We start from the raw sequence: 14,351 nt of genomic DNA, 5'->3' as shown, positions 1-14,351 counted from the left end.
TCACTCCTGTGTCCTTTTGACAAGTTCCCACCATTTTAAAAATACTTCCTGACTTTCTAGCTGATGACTACTTTATAGTAAAACTAATGGGCTAATAAATTTTATGAACAAACTCTCATGGGTTTTCATGAAGATGTGAACCTAGAACCTCCAAGTAAATGTTCTTGGAACTCTATAAGCTGTATTTTCCTTTAATCTTCTTGTATTGACTCACAAGGCTGCTGAGCTATAGAAAAATACAACATAACTTTTCCCCTTGCTTAGGACACTATATATACTCTGTTTTAAGAACTGTCTGCCTTACAAATATCAACATACCATAGCCACTCTGCCCTGATACACTGATCAGGGCCATGTCATTTTTATGTGAAAGTTTATTCACATCACAAACACATTTTTTTTTAAAAAGAGTATTAGAATCCTACTCACTAATGCCAATGTGGATGGAGATAATCTATACATGAAGATCCCTGTCCACCAAAGGACTGAATTTCTAACTCAATAAAAATTTGTTGTGGGGAATAATAAAGACCAGAATTAGCTTCCCACCCTAAGTAACTAGAAAATTGGAAAATTATATGAAATAACTGCTTTCAATCTTAGACAAAAAGCAGTGCAAGACTGTAATCCTTGAGAAAAGGGAAACAAATAAGGTGAGCCCTACATCTCCCCCAATTTTCTGTCTGAAGGCACTTTTGGACTTCAGCAGAGCATGGTGATCTTGCTGAGTTAAAGACACAGAGATTGAGGTTCAGTGAGACTGATATAGCTGGAAGTTTTAGGGTAAGGACTATGAAAAGAAGGGAACTCTGCAAGGAAAAAAAAAGAACTCTAAAAATCTGCAGAGTTAGCTAGAATCTGTGCTAAATATTAAGATAATGCACATGTAGGGTGAAACTCCATGAGGTCTGCCAAAGTGCAAATGAAGACCTGCAAACTGAATGGTTCCTAGAACTCACATAGGGAGATCATTTGCATTTTCAGCTGGTAGGATAGAAAATTCTCATTGATCACTCAGGAAATTCAGTAGAGACTTTGGAGGTCTGTGAATTAGTAGTGGAGCCACCCTATCACTACGATAGAGATCACTCTACCTCTGTCCAAACAAAGTATAAAATCAAGCCTTGACTAATGAACCTGAATTGAAAGTAATTGCCTACCAGAACAAAACCCAACACTCTGTAAAGGAAGATTATAAGGTCCAGATTCAAACACTCTATAAAGTAATATACACATTATCCAGCTAACCACTAGTTAGAAAAAGGGGGGGGGGAAAGTGATTGGCATCACGTGCCTCATGATCTGCTGCACTGAGAAGAATGTTACTTCTTTGGTGTTCCTGCCAAAGATGTATAACCAGAATCTCTGTGGGGAAATATCAGCCAAATACAAACTCAGGGTCATTTTACAAAATAACTGACCTGTATCAAAAATATTATAAAAGATAAGGAAAGACTGAGGAACTATACCAGTTTAAAAGGGGAAAAAGGAGAAAAAACAGGCAATAGAAATAGACCCAGAAATTACAGATGATGGGATTAGCAGATAGCGATGTTAAGAACAGCTATTATAACTATGTTTATGTACATAAGGGAAAACCTGAACACAGTGTGGAGATAAATGGTATACACAAATGAAACTTATAGATATGACAATATAATATCTGAGATGAAAAATTCATGGGATGGTGATTGGATTAACTGTGAAGAAGCAGACTATAAAGCTTAAAGAACAAAGCCTTTAGTGACCTTTGGGACATTATCAAATTGTTTAACATATGTGCAACTGGAGTAATATCGGAGGACATGAGAGAGAAGAAAAAAATTTCCAAACTTTATGAAAACTATAAATTTATAGATTCAATAAGTTTAACAAACCCCAAGCAGAAAAATACAACTAAAACACATGAAGGTAATATCATAACCAAACTGCTGAAAACCAGTGATAAAGAGAAAAATCTTAAAAGCTGCCAGAGGAAAAAGATACATTGTGTACAGAAGAATGAAGATAAATGACTTCAAACTTCTCATCAGAAACCAAGCAAAGTAAATGGAATGACATCAAAACTGTAAATCTGGAATTGTTGGCTGCAAAAATATCTTTCAAAAATTAAGAGAAAACACTTTCAGACAAATAAGAGCTGAGAGAATTTGTTGCCAGCAATTTTGATTATACAAACTTTAAGTTCCTAAATAGAAAGAAAATGGTATCTGATGGAAAACAGTAAATATATGGATAAAAATAAACCACTATTTTCCTCTATGTTAAAATTTCTTTAAAAGACAGCTGACTGGATGTGGGGCAGGGCCATGCACTGCAGCTTATGCTATCATGTCCATGGAGAGAGGCTGAGGTGATTGAGCTCTAGCTAGGGGTGCCAGGGCATAGGGACAGCCAAGACTAGGCTTTGTTAGTCTGGCCCAATGCATGGGCTGTGAGCAAGAGGAAGATGTAGCCCACCTGGGATGCCCTCACCCTGATACCTTCAACAGTAAACAGAATAAAACAACTTCTTAAAGATAAGCCTGAACATGTAGATGTGAAAGTTGGTGTTCCAACCAGGGGTTGTAATGGCCTTTCATATATTCGAGAATATATGAAGACAAAAGGAGAGTCTGACAACGAAGATGGCGTCAGTGCTCATTGAAAAGAAAGCACGGCTTATACTTTTAGGAACAGAAATGGATTGTGTAGAAGACAAATTATGCAGTCTGTTTGTTTACAATAACCCAAACCTGAAAGAAAAAAATAACAACATATTGTGGAGACTATAATTAATGTAGGTGTAAAATCTGTAACAACAATAGCACAAAGGATGGGAGGGGAAAAATTTAAGTGTACTCCTGTAAGTTTCTTAAATTATACATGAAGTGGTGGAATATCATTTGAAGACAGACTGTGATAAATTAAAGATACAGATTGTGAAATACTATATCAACTCCTAAAAAGATAAAAGAAATGTAACACATAATTAATAATTCAATAGTGGAGATAAAATGAAATCCTACAAAATAACCAATCCAAAAAAGGGCAGGAAAACTGAAGAAAACAAAAACAAAAAACAAAGACAACAGATAGCAAATAGAAAATAAATTGCGAGGTGGTAGATTTAAATCCAAACACACTGATTATTACATTAAATGTAAATAGTCTGAACACTACAATTAAAGGTAGAGAAAGTCAGCCTAGATAAAAAAGCAAGCCCCAACTATTTGTTGAATATAAGAAATTCATTTTAAATGTATTGACACAGGTATGTTAAAAGTAAAAGGATGTAGATGGGCCATGGTGGATCAGCAGGCAGCATTCTCACCTGCCATGCTAGAGACCAGGTTCGATGCCTGCCCAAGCAAAAAAAAAAAAAAAAAAAGAGGTAAAAGGATGTAATAAATTACACCATGCAAACACTATCCATAAGTAAATAGAATGTATATATTAACATCAAATATTCATCAAAACAATGAATATTATAAGGGATAAAAAGGGACATTTCACAATGTTAAAAATGTCAATTTCATCACTAAAACATAAAAATCCTAAGTGTATATGCACCCAATAACAGGGCTAAAAATACATGAAGCAAACGCTGTCAGAACTGAAAGGAGAAATAGATAAATCTAGAATTATAGTGGGAGACTTCAATATTTCTCTCTTAATGGTAGAACAAATAGAAGAAAATCAATGAGGACACAGAAGACCTGCATACACCAATTCGATATTTATAAAAAACTCCATGAGACTAATAGCAAAATATATATTATTTTCAAGTGCTCGTGAAACATTCATCAAAATAAGACATATACTAAGCGATAAAACAAAACTCTTCTTGTAAAAGGACTGAAATCACAAAGTATTTTCTTTGTCCACTACAGTTTTGAATTAGAAATCAATAATAGAATAGTATATGGAAATATGTAAATATAGACAAATTAAACAACATGACTCTAAATAACCCATCAATCAAATAAAAAATCACAAGGGAAGTTAGACTATATATATGTATTTTGGGGGGCATGGGCAGAATCCGGGAATTGAACCCAGGTCTTTGGCATGACAGGCGCAAATTCTGTCATGAGCCACTGTTGCACTGCCCTAGAATATATTTTAAAGTAAATGAGAAAGAAAACACACATTAAAGTTTGGTAGTTAGACATAAATTCAATGCTTATAAAAAAGAAAGTGCCCAAATCAAGAATCTAAGTTTCTACCTTTAGAAGAAAAAAGAAAAAACCACACATACAATGAAACAGATTTTTTTTAAAAAGAAGGAAAAGCAAGAGAATCAAAAGCTGTTTTCTTGAAAAGACAAATAATACTGATAATCCTCTAGCTAGACTGATCAAGAAAAAAGAAGGAAAAGGAATTATCAATATCAGGGATGAAAGAGGAGACACTTTGATGAGTACGTGAAGTAACTAGAATTCTCATACACTGCAGTATTGTAATGTAAAATGGTACACTCTAGAAAAGTCTGACAGCTTCTAAAAATATTAAACATACCTACCACATTGACCCAGCCATTAAGATCCTAAGTATTTTCCCACAGAAATGAAAGCATATATCTATACAAAGATCTATTGACAAATGTTTATAGAAATTTGATTTTTAATAGTCAAAATTGGAAGCATCTCATATGCTTCTCAACTGGTAAATGGATAAGTACATTGTGGTATATGGACACAATGGAAACTACTCCATTAGTTTTAGAATGGAGTTTAGAAATTTGTAAAAAAAAAAAAAAAAGAGTGAACTACTAATTTATGCCAACAACCTGGATGAATCTCAAAAATAGTTATGTTCCATGAAAAAAGACAAGTGCAAAAAGAATATATATGTTTCCATTTTTATATAATCTTACAAAATGCAAATTAATAAGTAGTGATAGAAAGTAGATCAGTAGTTACCTGATGAGGAGATTGATGCAAGGAGTAGGATGAAAAGAGGGAGGGATTACAAAGGAACATGAGGACAGATTCATTATTTTGGTTGCAGTGATGGTTTCACTGGTATATACATTTGCCAAAATAAAGGGCGGGCCATGGTGGCTCAATGGCAGAGTTCTCACCTGCCGTGCCGGAGACCCGGGTTCGATTCCCGGTGCCTGCCCACGTCAAAAAAAAAAAAAAGGAAAAAAAATACAATGGGTTGTACACTTTAAATTTGTGCACTTTACTGCATGTCAATTATAACTCAATAAAGCAGTTTTTAAAAACTTAATTGGACAAAAACTCAATAAATAAAATGGGCACAAGATTTGAACACTATACAAAAGAAGATAAGTACATTAAAAGACACTCAACACCATTAATTATCATGAAAAGGCAAATTAAAACCACAACGAGATACCATTACACATCTACTTAAATGGCTATATTTTAAAAAATATACAACACCAAGAACAATTATTACAATACCAAGAACTGGCAAGGATGTAGGGTAAAAATGGAATTCTCATATGCTGCTGGTTGAAATACAAAATGGTAGGGTTACTTCAAAAAATAAGTTGGTAGTTTTATTTAAATTGCACACATTAACTACATATAGGACCCAGAAATTCCATTTTAAGAAATTTCTCAAGAGAAATGAAAACATGTACATAAAAAAGCCTGTATGGGAATCTTTTCAGAGGCTTTATTCAGAATCACCAAAAACCGGAAACATTTCAAATGTCCTTAAACTATGGAATGAATAAACACATTGGTTCATCTACACAGTGAAATACCATTAAGCAATAAAAAGGAAAAAAGTACTGATAAATGCAACAATGTGGATGAATCTCAAATGAAGTGGGAAAAGGTTATGTTTTGTATGATTTAATTATGTGATGTTCATAAGAAGCTAAACTATAGGGATGGAAATCAGACCAATAGTTGCTAAGAGGCAGGGGGAAGGGATAGATACAAAAAGGTACAAGATTTGGGGGGCAATGGAAATGTTCTTTATCTTGATTGTGTGGTGGTTACTGTAAAATCCATAGAAGTACTATTAAACCTGTGAATTTTGTTGTATGCAAATTATATCTCAAAGCCCAGACTTAGAATAATTGTAAATGGATGAAAGTATGCATTTTAAGAGGCACATGTTAAATATACAGGTAAAGCATTTCTGATGCTGAAGGAATGAGCTTTGACTCCCACAAGGAAGACCCCTGCCCCCCCCAAAAAATCTCTCTTGTCTAAAGGTTGAGTCAGGATTCAGAACACTGGGTTTCTAGTGCTTTCTTTCATCTTTTTCCCTAATTATAGAAAAGATTCTGTTCTCCCCGGTGCCCTAACTAATCTTCTAAGGTAAGCAGCCTTTAACCTTAGACCATTTTCCAATCTGGGCCCTTGGCTAACACCATGATACAGAATTTAGATATAAATATAGACAAAGATATAGAATTAACATTCCTCCTTTTGAGTAACTTCTTTCACCAAGTATCAAAATGTTCAGATAAAGGTATAATATAGGGAATAAAAAAAGATGGGATTCTTGTAGCTGGATGCTGAACTAAAGGGACTGACCAGGGGATTCAAGCAAATTCCTATGGCACTATTTGCTGGCACAAGTGTGCAGGTCCTCATATCCTGGACAGAGTCCAAATTGGGTAATTATATTCTCTCTCCCTAAGTACCCCTCCTGATTCTGGTGGATACGGAATTCCTATTCATTTCCTGTACTAAACTGTTGTGAAGAGTTGCTATGCAGCTGTAAAACAGCTGCCACATTCCTCTCCATATATAGTCTCTAAAGTGCTTTTGGATGAAAGGTACTATATAACATTTTATTGTCATAGTATTGGGTGCCTTCCCATTTAGTATTAAGTTTTGTGAGGTTCTAACTATCAAATCAAGATCTGTATTCCAAAGCACACCAACATTTAATTTTTCTCCCAACCTCCTCTAAACAATAAGGCGCTTACCACAAGGGTCCGTAGACAGAGTGTCCCTGCAGGAGCACGGGGGTCCAAAGCAGCCACAAGATCCCACACTTTAATTTTTCTAAAGATCAAAAACAGGACAAAAATCTTAGCTACCAAAAAAGAAAGAAAAATTAAGGCACAAAGAGGAGAACAGCAAAAGCCATAATAATAAATATGATGAATATAGTTTATATGATAAATCCAGCTCACAGGAATATATATACAAACTTATTGTTTTGTAGACTTGATTTCTGTATTCACTCTTGGGTACAGCATATAGGGGAAAATGTTTGTGATTGACCTAAAATGAGAAACAGGTTAGCTTTAATCAAACTGAAGATAGGTAAGTGGTAAAGTTACACTGTACTTTGGGGCCAAGAAGAGATCTGTACATTAGCCCTCTTTTGATAGAAGAGCTCAACAAGACCTAGAAATTTACAACTCTAAGATATCTTCTTTTTGGTTAGTTCTAAGAATGGCCCAGCTTACACGAACTAGTAAGAAAAGTCTAGCCCTTCCCAAAATCAATTATAGGTCATGTCTCCTCAAGATAAGTAACAGACAAAACCAAGAAAGGTTTCAGGACTTATCTGGTTCAGGGACCCATCTGGAGGTTGTAGGTTTCTGAAAAGTTACCCTAGTGCAGGGAAACTTTCTAGAATCTTACATATAGCCCTATATTTTCCTGAAACCTAGTGGGCCCAGTCTCTCCAGAACATCAGCTAGTTCAGTCTCCCTACCCCATATTACTGACAGCCCCTTCCAACATGAAAAAGTTAGAAGGGCCATAGCCCAAATACCCCTAAAGAGTGGGATAGAAAGATCAAAGGTGATGGTGGAGTTATACAGATAAGGTGTGGTTTAACAAATGAATATGACTGCTGAATCATTAAATTGATATTTCTTTTAGTCTCCAGTATCTTGGAGCAGCTAGAAGTAAAAACCTAAAATTGTGGAATTGTGACCCATACCAAATTCTGAAATCTGTTCTATGACTAATTGTTGTGCTGTGTTTTGAAATTTATTGCTTTTTTGTATATATGTTATTTTTCACAAAAAAGAAAAGAACAGTTTATTGTGATGATAAAAAATATTTATTCCTTCTAACCTTCTATATTCCAGAGCAGTGAGAAGGAAAAATCTGAGATGATGGTACGGTAGCCCATGACAAACTCTGGGATCTGTCCTGTAACTACTTGTTGAAGAGTGCTTTGAAAATTATTGCTTTTCTATTTCTTTGCTTTGTATATATGTTATAGTATACAATTTAGAAAGTTAAAAACAGACAAAAAAACAAAAAACGAAAAACAAAAAAGGTAGGTGCAGACCAAAACCAGGACAATGAGAAAACATAGTGTTGGATCCAGGTGAAGTATGTTGTCACACCCTGAACCATTTCCTATGAGTATGACAGTTGGTGGCTGACTCAGAGAAGAGTGAGTCTGCTATACTTCCTGGTGGTTGAGTTGGCTTAATATATTGGTATAGCCAGTTCAAACTAGGATAAGTTAGTTTCTGATAATTAAAAAAGCTGACAGTATTTGAACTACAGCCTTCTACCCCTCCCAAAATTAGTCAAGAAGAAATGATAAAGAGATCTTTGTAAGCTAATACAGTTTTTTTTTTTAGGCTGAATTATCACTGTTTTATTCTCAAGCCAGAAAATCAATATTTATGCTTCTAAAATTAATAAATCACTAATGGGTTAACGAAACCCTAAGTGGCGACAGCAGCAGCAGTAGGTTGCCTTGGTAAGCAGAGTCCAGGAGCTTTAACCCAGGCTTCCACTCTACCTAAAATCTGGATGGCAGAAGATGCCAGTATTAACTTTCCATCAATGTGGACTTTACTCAGCATAACTATGAGCTGCCTTCTGGCAGGAGCAATAAACGATGCTTTTGTCCCTGAAATCATTTTTATGCTGTAGTCACAATCCTTCCTTGCACAGGCCCACTGGGCCAGATACTAATCTTTCTTTTTTAAAAAAAATTTTATTGATAAAATCAAACAACACACAAACATGAACATTCTTTTTTTTTAACATGGGCAGGTACTGGGAATCGAACCCGGGTCCTTTGGCATGGCAGGCAAGCAGCAAGCATTCTTGCCTGCTGAGCCACTGTGGCCCGCCCAAACACGAACATTCTTAACATACAAACATTCCATAGTTGGTGTGCAATCAATGGCTCACAATATCATCACATAGTTGTATATTCATCACCATGATCATTTCTTATAACATTTGCATCACTCCAGAAAAAGAAATAAAAAGAAAAAAGAAGAAACTCATACATACCATACCCTCTCATTGACCACTAGTATTTCCCTCTACCCAATTTATTTTAACATTTGTTCCCCCATTATTTATTTTTAATCCATATTTTTTACTCATTTGTCCATACTGTAGATAAAAGGAGCAAAAGAGAGGGGGTGGGCAGTGAGTTTGCTTGCCGTGTTGGCTGAGAGATAGGCCACATCTGAGCAACAAAAGAGGTTCTCTGAGGGAGACTCTTAGGCCTAATTTTAAGTAGGCTTAGCCTGTCCTTTGTGGGGATAAGTTTCATATGAACAAACCCCAAGACTGCGGTCTTGAGCTATTCATTTGGTTTTCCTCACTGCTCTTTGTAAGCTAATACAGTTTTGTATGACTTTACTATGTGCTTACTGTTGCTAGATGTGGGATCTAGCCATAACAGGAAAGGATCCTATAACCAATGAATATTAGACTGAAGAAAAAGATTGCTGAACTCCCTGTAAGTGAAATGCTAGAAGTAATGATAACAGTGCTGAACTTTTAGGAATCACTAAAGGAATCAAAATTCAAAAGCAATAGTAGATCAGATTCTTCTTTCTGTAAAATCTACAGGCTTTTAAATACAAAAAAATGCTAAATTTAAAATTATAAGGCAGAAGGCATAAAGACGTAGATTTTTTAAAACCTTGTTAGCAAACTTACCCATCATAAGCCCCACTGACTATCCTCTTGTTATCAAATCGAATACAGCGCACCAATTCCTCATGGCCTTCTAACACCCGTAAACATGCTCCACATTCTATATCCCATAATCTAGAAGAGAAAATTCAGTCAAGTGAATTTTCATGTATTCTTTTCTGAGTTTGAAAGTTATAATAATAACTTCATATGTCTTAAAAAAAAAAAAACAAAACCATAAAAATCAAATCAATCAGCACCCATATAAAAATGCATTGCTTTCAATGTAATTCAACTTTCTTCTTGCCATAAAGCTCAAGCAGAAAAACAATGTACCTGCAGTGCAAATATAGTATATATTTTCAAAGCATAATGCTTTATATTATATAATATAGTTATTATTTATATTTATATTATAACCTGTAACTAGGTTCTCTTGGGCATAAAAAGGATGAATGCAATGCACACAGCCGCCAGGGAAAGAAATGACCAAGTTAAAGTTAAGAAAGTAATGGTTCCTGAGAGGAGGAGTGTCAGTGATTTCCTGCCTTCACAAAGCATCTTCACCTCTATCACAGAGGACACAATGTACATTTCACCCACTGTAAGGACAGTCCTTATATAATGGAAGCATAAAGTAAGTTCTCAAAAATGTTTGAATACTGGGCCTGCCATGGTGGCTCAGCAGTCAGAGTGCTCGCCTGCGATGCCAGAGGACCCGGGTTCGATTCCCAGTGCCTGCCCTTGTAAAAAAAAAAAAAAAATCTTGCAAGAGGAAAAAAAGGCCCCAAAGAATGTTATTGGGACACACACCAAAAATGGAATATAGACTGTAAGATTATGTTCAAATTAAATTTCTTGAACTTGATAACTGAACTTTGAGGTCATTACAAAAATGACTATTCTTGTTCTTAGGAAATGTATGTGGCAGTATCATGTATACAACTTACTTTCAAATGTTTAGAAAATAGATATATAGACAGGCAAATAGATGATGATGGTTAGATGGTTAGAATGATATGGCAAATGTGGAAAAAAGTTAAAATTTGGTGAATCTGGGTATTTTATGTGTGTGTGCCAGGGGATATGCTGGAATTCTCTGTATGGGTTTTGTATTATTTTTGCAACTGTCCTGTAGGTTTGAAATTATTTCAAAATAAAAATTAAAACCAAATAAAGGAAGCATGAAAAGGACAGGCCAAAAAAAAAAAATGTTCGAATACTAATTTATAAAACAGTGTGCTTTCAGACCAACCCAAGTGATATCTAGGAATGATAATATCCTTTGCTAACAATAGCTGTTTTTTTTAAATACCTTTCAACCTCTTAGTTCTTCATTCAAGGGAGGGAAAGGATAGATAAATCTCCCAAATGCTAATTACATCTGTGCTTTTCATCTTTGTGAGATAAGAATGTGAAAAAATACTTCAACTTGTGGTTTCTTCATAATCTCAAAGACAGATAACTCCTTGGCCAATTTTATAACTTAAGCAATGCTAAGAAAACAAAACTGTACAATTTCTTACACAGAAACAAATATTTTTCTTCTTTTTTTTCTTAGAACAGAGGCAATGAGAACACCTGCAAAGGCCTTTAGCTATTTATCAGCACTTTTTAACTACAGACAGAAGAAATTTAAAGAGACGGGTCATCAATCTCCATCTACCTGTCTCTCTTGCCTTCTTCTCATTCAGGCACTACCTTTTATATAGGTCTATCTGGTGATAAAACTATTACAGAAAGGAAACACATCAACAAAAGGCTTTGCTATGTTCCCTCTCTGCTTGGGGCAAACTTTTGACCTGTAAGAAGCTACAGAAAGGAAAAAATATTTTATTACAAACATAACGCAGTTGGTGATGTGAATGATCTTTGCACAAGCAATGAATGGCAGGAATACTGATCCATTCTGGGAAAGGGCACCTGCTGCTTACCTGATAGTGTTGTCAGATGAGCCACTCACTACCAGCCTGTCTCTGTACTGCAAACAGGCAATACCACGTTTGTGTCCATTTAAAGTCCTCACAAACTCACACGTACTTGTATTCCATACCTGAAACAGAAAATAGCATTTGGCAGTTAATTTGGTACTTTCAGTGGCAAATCTATGATGATAGACTTGAACCAATGGGGAAGTCAACTTTTTAAACAAAACAAAAACCATGACAAGTTCAATTGATGGTAATACAGAGCTGGTATGTATCTGGCTTCTCTGAGAAGAGAAATCCTCAAATTGATTTACTCTTACAGGGTGAGTCTGGTCTTGTAGATAAATTTTCTTGACCTAAATTCACTCCTGCCCTTCTCACTGTTACCATTATTTATCGGAATAAAATACCTAACCAAACTTAATGCATAACTTGCTTCCATCATTACATTTTTACATATAGCCTCCAAATTGAATGTTAAATTATTTGACAGTGTTGTTTATATATGAAATTGCGCTTGAACCAATTTTCTCATGACTCCCCTACTCTAAGTTGGGGGCTTAATGAAAACTGCCTATTGTCCAATTTAAGAGCTCTTGGGCTTCTTACTTTTATAGTCCTATCTCCAGATGCAGAAACGATATATTTGTCATCAAAGTCAACAACATTCACAGCAGCTCGGTGTCCAACCAACACCCTTCGGAGGGTAATGTCAGTTGGGGAGGCCATATCCCATACGGCAATGGAACGGTCTTTGGAACAGGTCACCATCATGCCATTATTGAAACGCAAGTGTAGAACTGCTTCACAATGGTGAATCAATGTGTTTAGCATTTCACCTGTATTCACATCCCACACTCTGGAAAAAACGTGAAGAAGGTTATCTGAGATTTAGATGGTACTCATGCTACAATGTTACCAGTATTTGACTGCCGCTCTTTTCATATTTATTTATTTTTTTTAAAATAAACTGCTTTATATTTATTCAGTAATCCAATGAGCTTTCTTTCTCTGCCTCTCCTCATTTTTCTTCACTTTAAAAAAATTTCCTCATTTTTAACTATACAATTCAGTGGTATTAATTACATTCACAATGTTGTGCTACCATTGCCACCACCTATTACCAAAACTTTTCATCATTCCAACCCCTCCTCTATATTTTCATGGTAAAGGGTAAATATCCTACTTCTCTTTTGCAGCTTTCAGGCTGAGTTGAGGTAAAGAATATGATGGACTACGTGGAGGTGGTAGATAGGAAAGGGATGAACTCGGGGAGTGGGAAGAGGAAGGGAGTGTGATATTGCCAATGCGAAATCCTTAAGACACACTATTCGAAATCGGAGTAAGTTGTTGGGTGTAGGAATGAAACAACCACCACCAGCACCTAATAACTGGGTCTAGCCTTCAAGATAAATTATTTCAAAACTTACAACATTGAATCTGATCCCATTAACAAGACATATTTTAAACTGAGGATTTGATTAATAACATCAACATTAGTGCCCCACTGACAGCCCTCAAGAACCAGAATGGATATAGGTCAAGACGCTTTTGTAACAAACTTATTTAGTATTGTGTATGTGAGCTTGATTGCCCAGATCTTCAGTTTCATCATCCAGGTCAAGACCAAAGATTTCCTAGACATCTAGTCTAAATCCCTGTCTCTATGCTTTCAACAGGTTTGGAGATCAAGAATGGCCATCCTATTGTAAACAAGGGCTTCACAGCAGAGTGTGGGACCTTTGGATAGATGGAAACATTTTGGTGATGACAGATTTTACTTTGATTACTGTATTTTTTGTGTATTTACTTTGGTTTTTATAACACATTTTATTTGCTTCCAGTTTAACTCATTTTTTAGAAAATTATTTTATTCCATTTTCCTGTAAATGTACTCCATAACACCAATGAATGTAAATGTCAATAACTCTAAGGACTGAGTTAGCTATGCCTTTAAGTCAAAAGATAAGAAGCAGGAACAGCCTTTTCTATTCACAGAGGATAACTTGGAATGCTAAACATTTAACTTCTGAGAATCTAACAATGTAGCTGTTTTTTTTTCCCCAATATTTTTTTAAGTTACTTTTGATGCATTATGTTTGCCAATCCTTTAGCTTAAGGCAAAATTCCTAACAGAGGTTTCCAACAGTGCTGTTAGTACCCAGAACTCAAGCTACACTGGACTCCAGCAGCATAATGGCTGTGTCATCAAATCACTAATGCCTCTGGAAATTGAAGGCCCCCTCCCTGAGTGAAGCCTGCAATTAAAAACTGCAGGTACAGCAGGGGAGGGGCTGGCAGAGAGACAGCACTGCTCACCTATACACATTTTAAAGGAGATAATGCATGCTTACATACAGTTCTAACTACATGAAATGAAAGCTTTATTCTATTCATGTCATTCCCCTGTGAGGTGTCTTTGTAAAGAATGCAAGGTTTACCCTAAAGATAGGAAAAGTTTTTTATAGTGGATGATTCTCCCAAATTAAAATAGAATGTTTCCTTTCTTAAATGTACAAACATGTAAACTTACCTCGATTAAACCTAAATCAAGTTTTCTAATTCTAGATGGACACAAATGATGGGG

At 35.5% G+C, this 14,351-nt stretch overlaps 1 protein-coding gene across 24 annotated transcripts in view; it reads right to left on the bottom strand.

Annotated features, from left to right (window-relative positions):
- The window catches only part of BTRC (beta-transducin repeat containing E3 ubiquitin protein ligase), a 265,091-nt gene that overhangs the window by 12,409 nt on the left and 238,331 nt on the right, over positions 1–14,351 (bottom strand). For all 24 annotated transcript variants that reach the window (XM_077125783.1, XM_077125773.1, XM_077125785.1 and 21 more), the window contains 4 exons: positions 12,374–12,623; positions 11,771–11,889; positions 9,861–9,971; positions 6,905–6,983 (listed from right to left, as the gene is read on the bottom strand). In XM_077125783.1, coding sequence (XP_076981898.1) covers positions 6,905–6,983; positions 9,861–9,971; positions 11,771–11,889; positions 12,374–12,623 — 559 coding nt within the window. The remainder of the gene's footprint in view (positions 1–6,904; positions 6,984–9,860; positions 9,972–11,770; positions 11,890–12,373; positions 12,624–14,351) is intronic.

The sequence above is a fragment of the Tamandua tetradactyla genome, chromosome 13 (assembly GCF_023851605.1).
Source record: "Tamandua tetradactyla isolate mTamTet1 chromosome 13, mTamTet1.pri, whole genome shotgun sequence".
In the NCBI taxonomy this organism is placed as follows: Eukaryota; Metazoa; Chordata; class Mammalia; order Pilosa; family Myrmecophagidae; genus Tamandua; species Tamandua tetradactyla.
The sequence above is the reverse complement of the archived record's forward strand: the minus strand, read 5'-3'. Positions and strand labels throughout refer to the sequence as shown.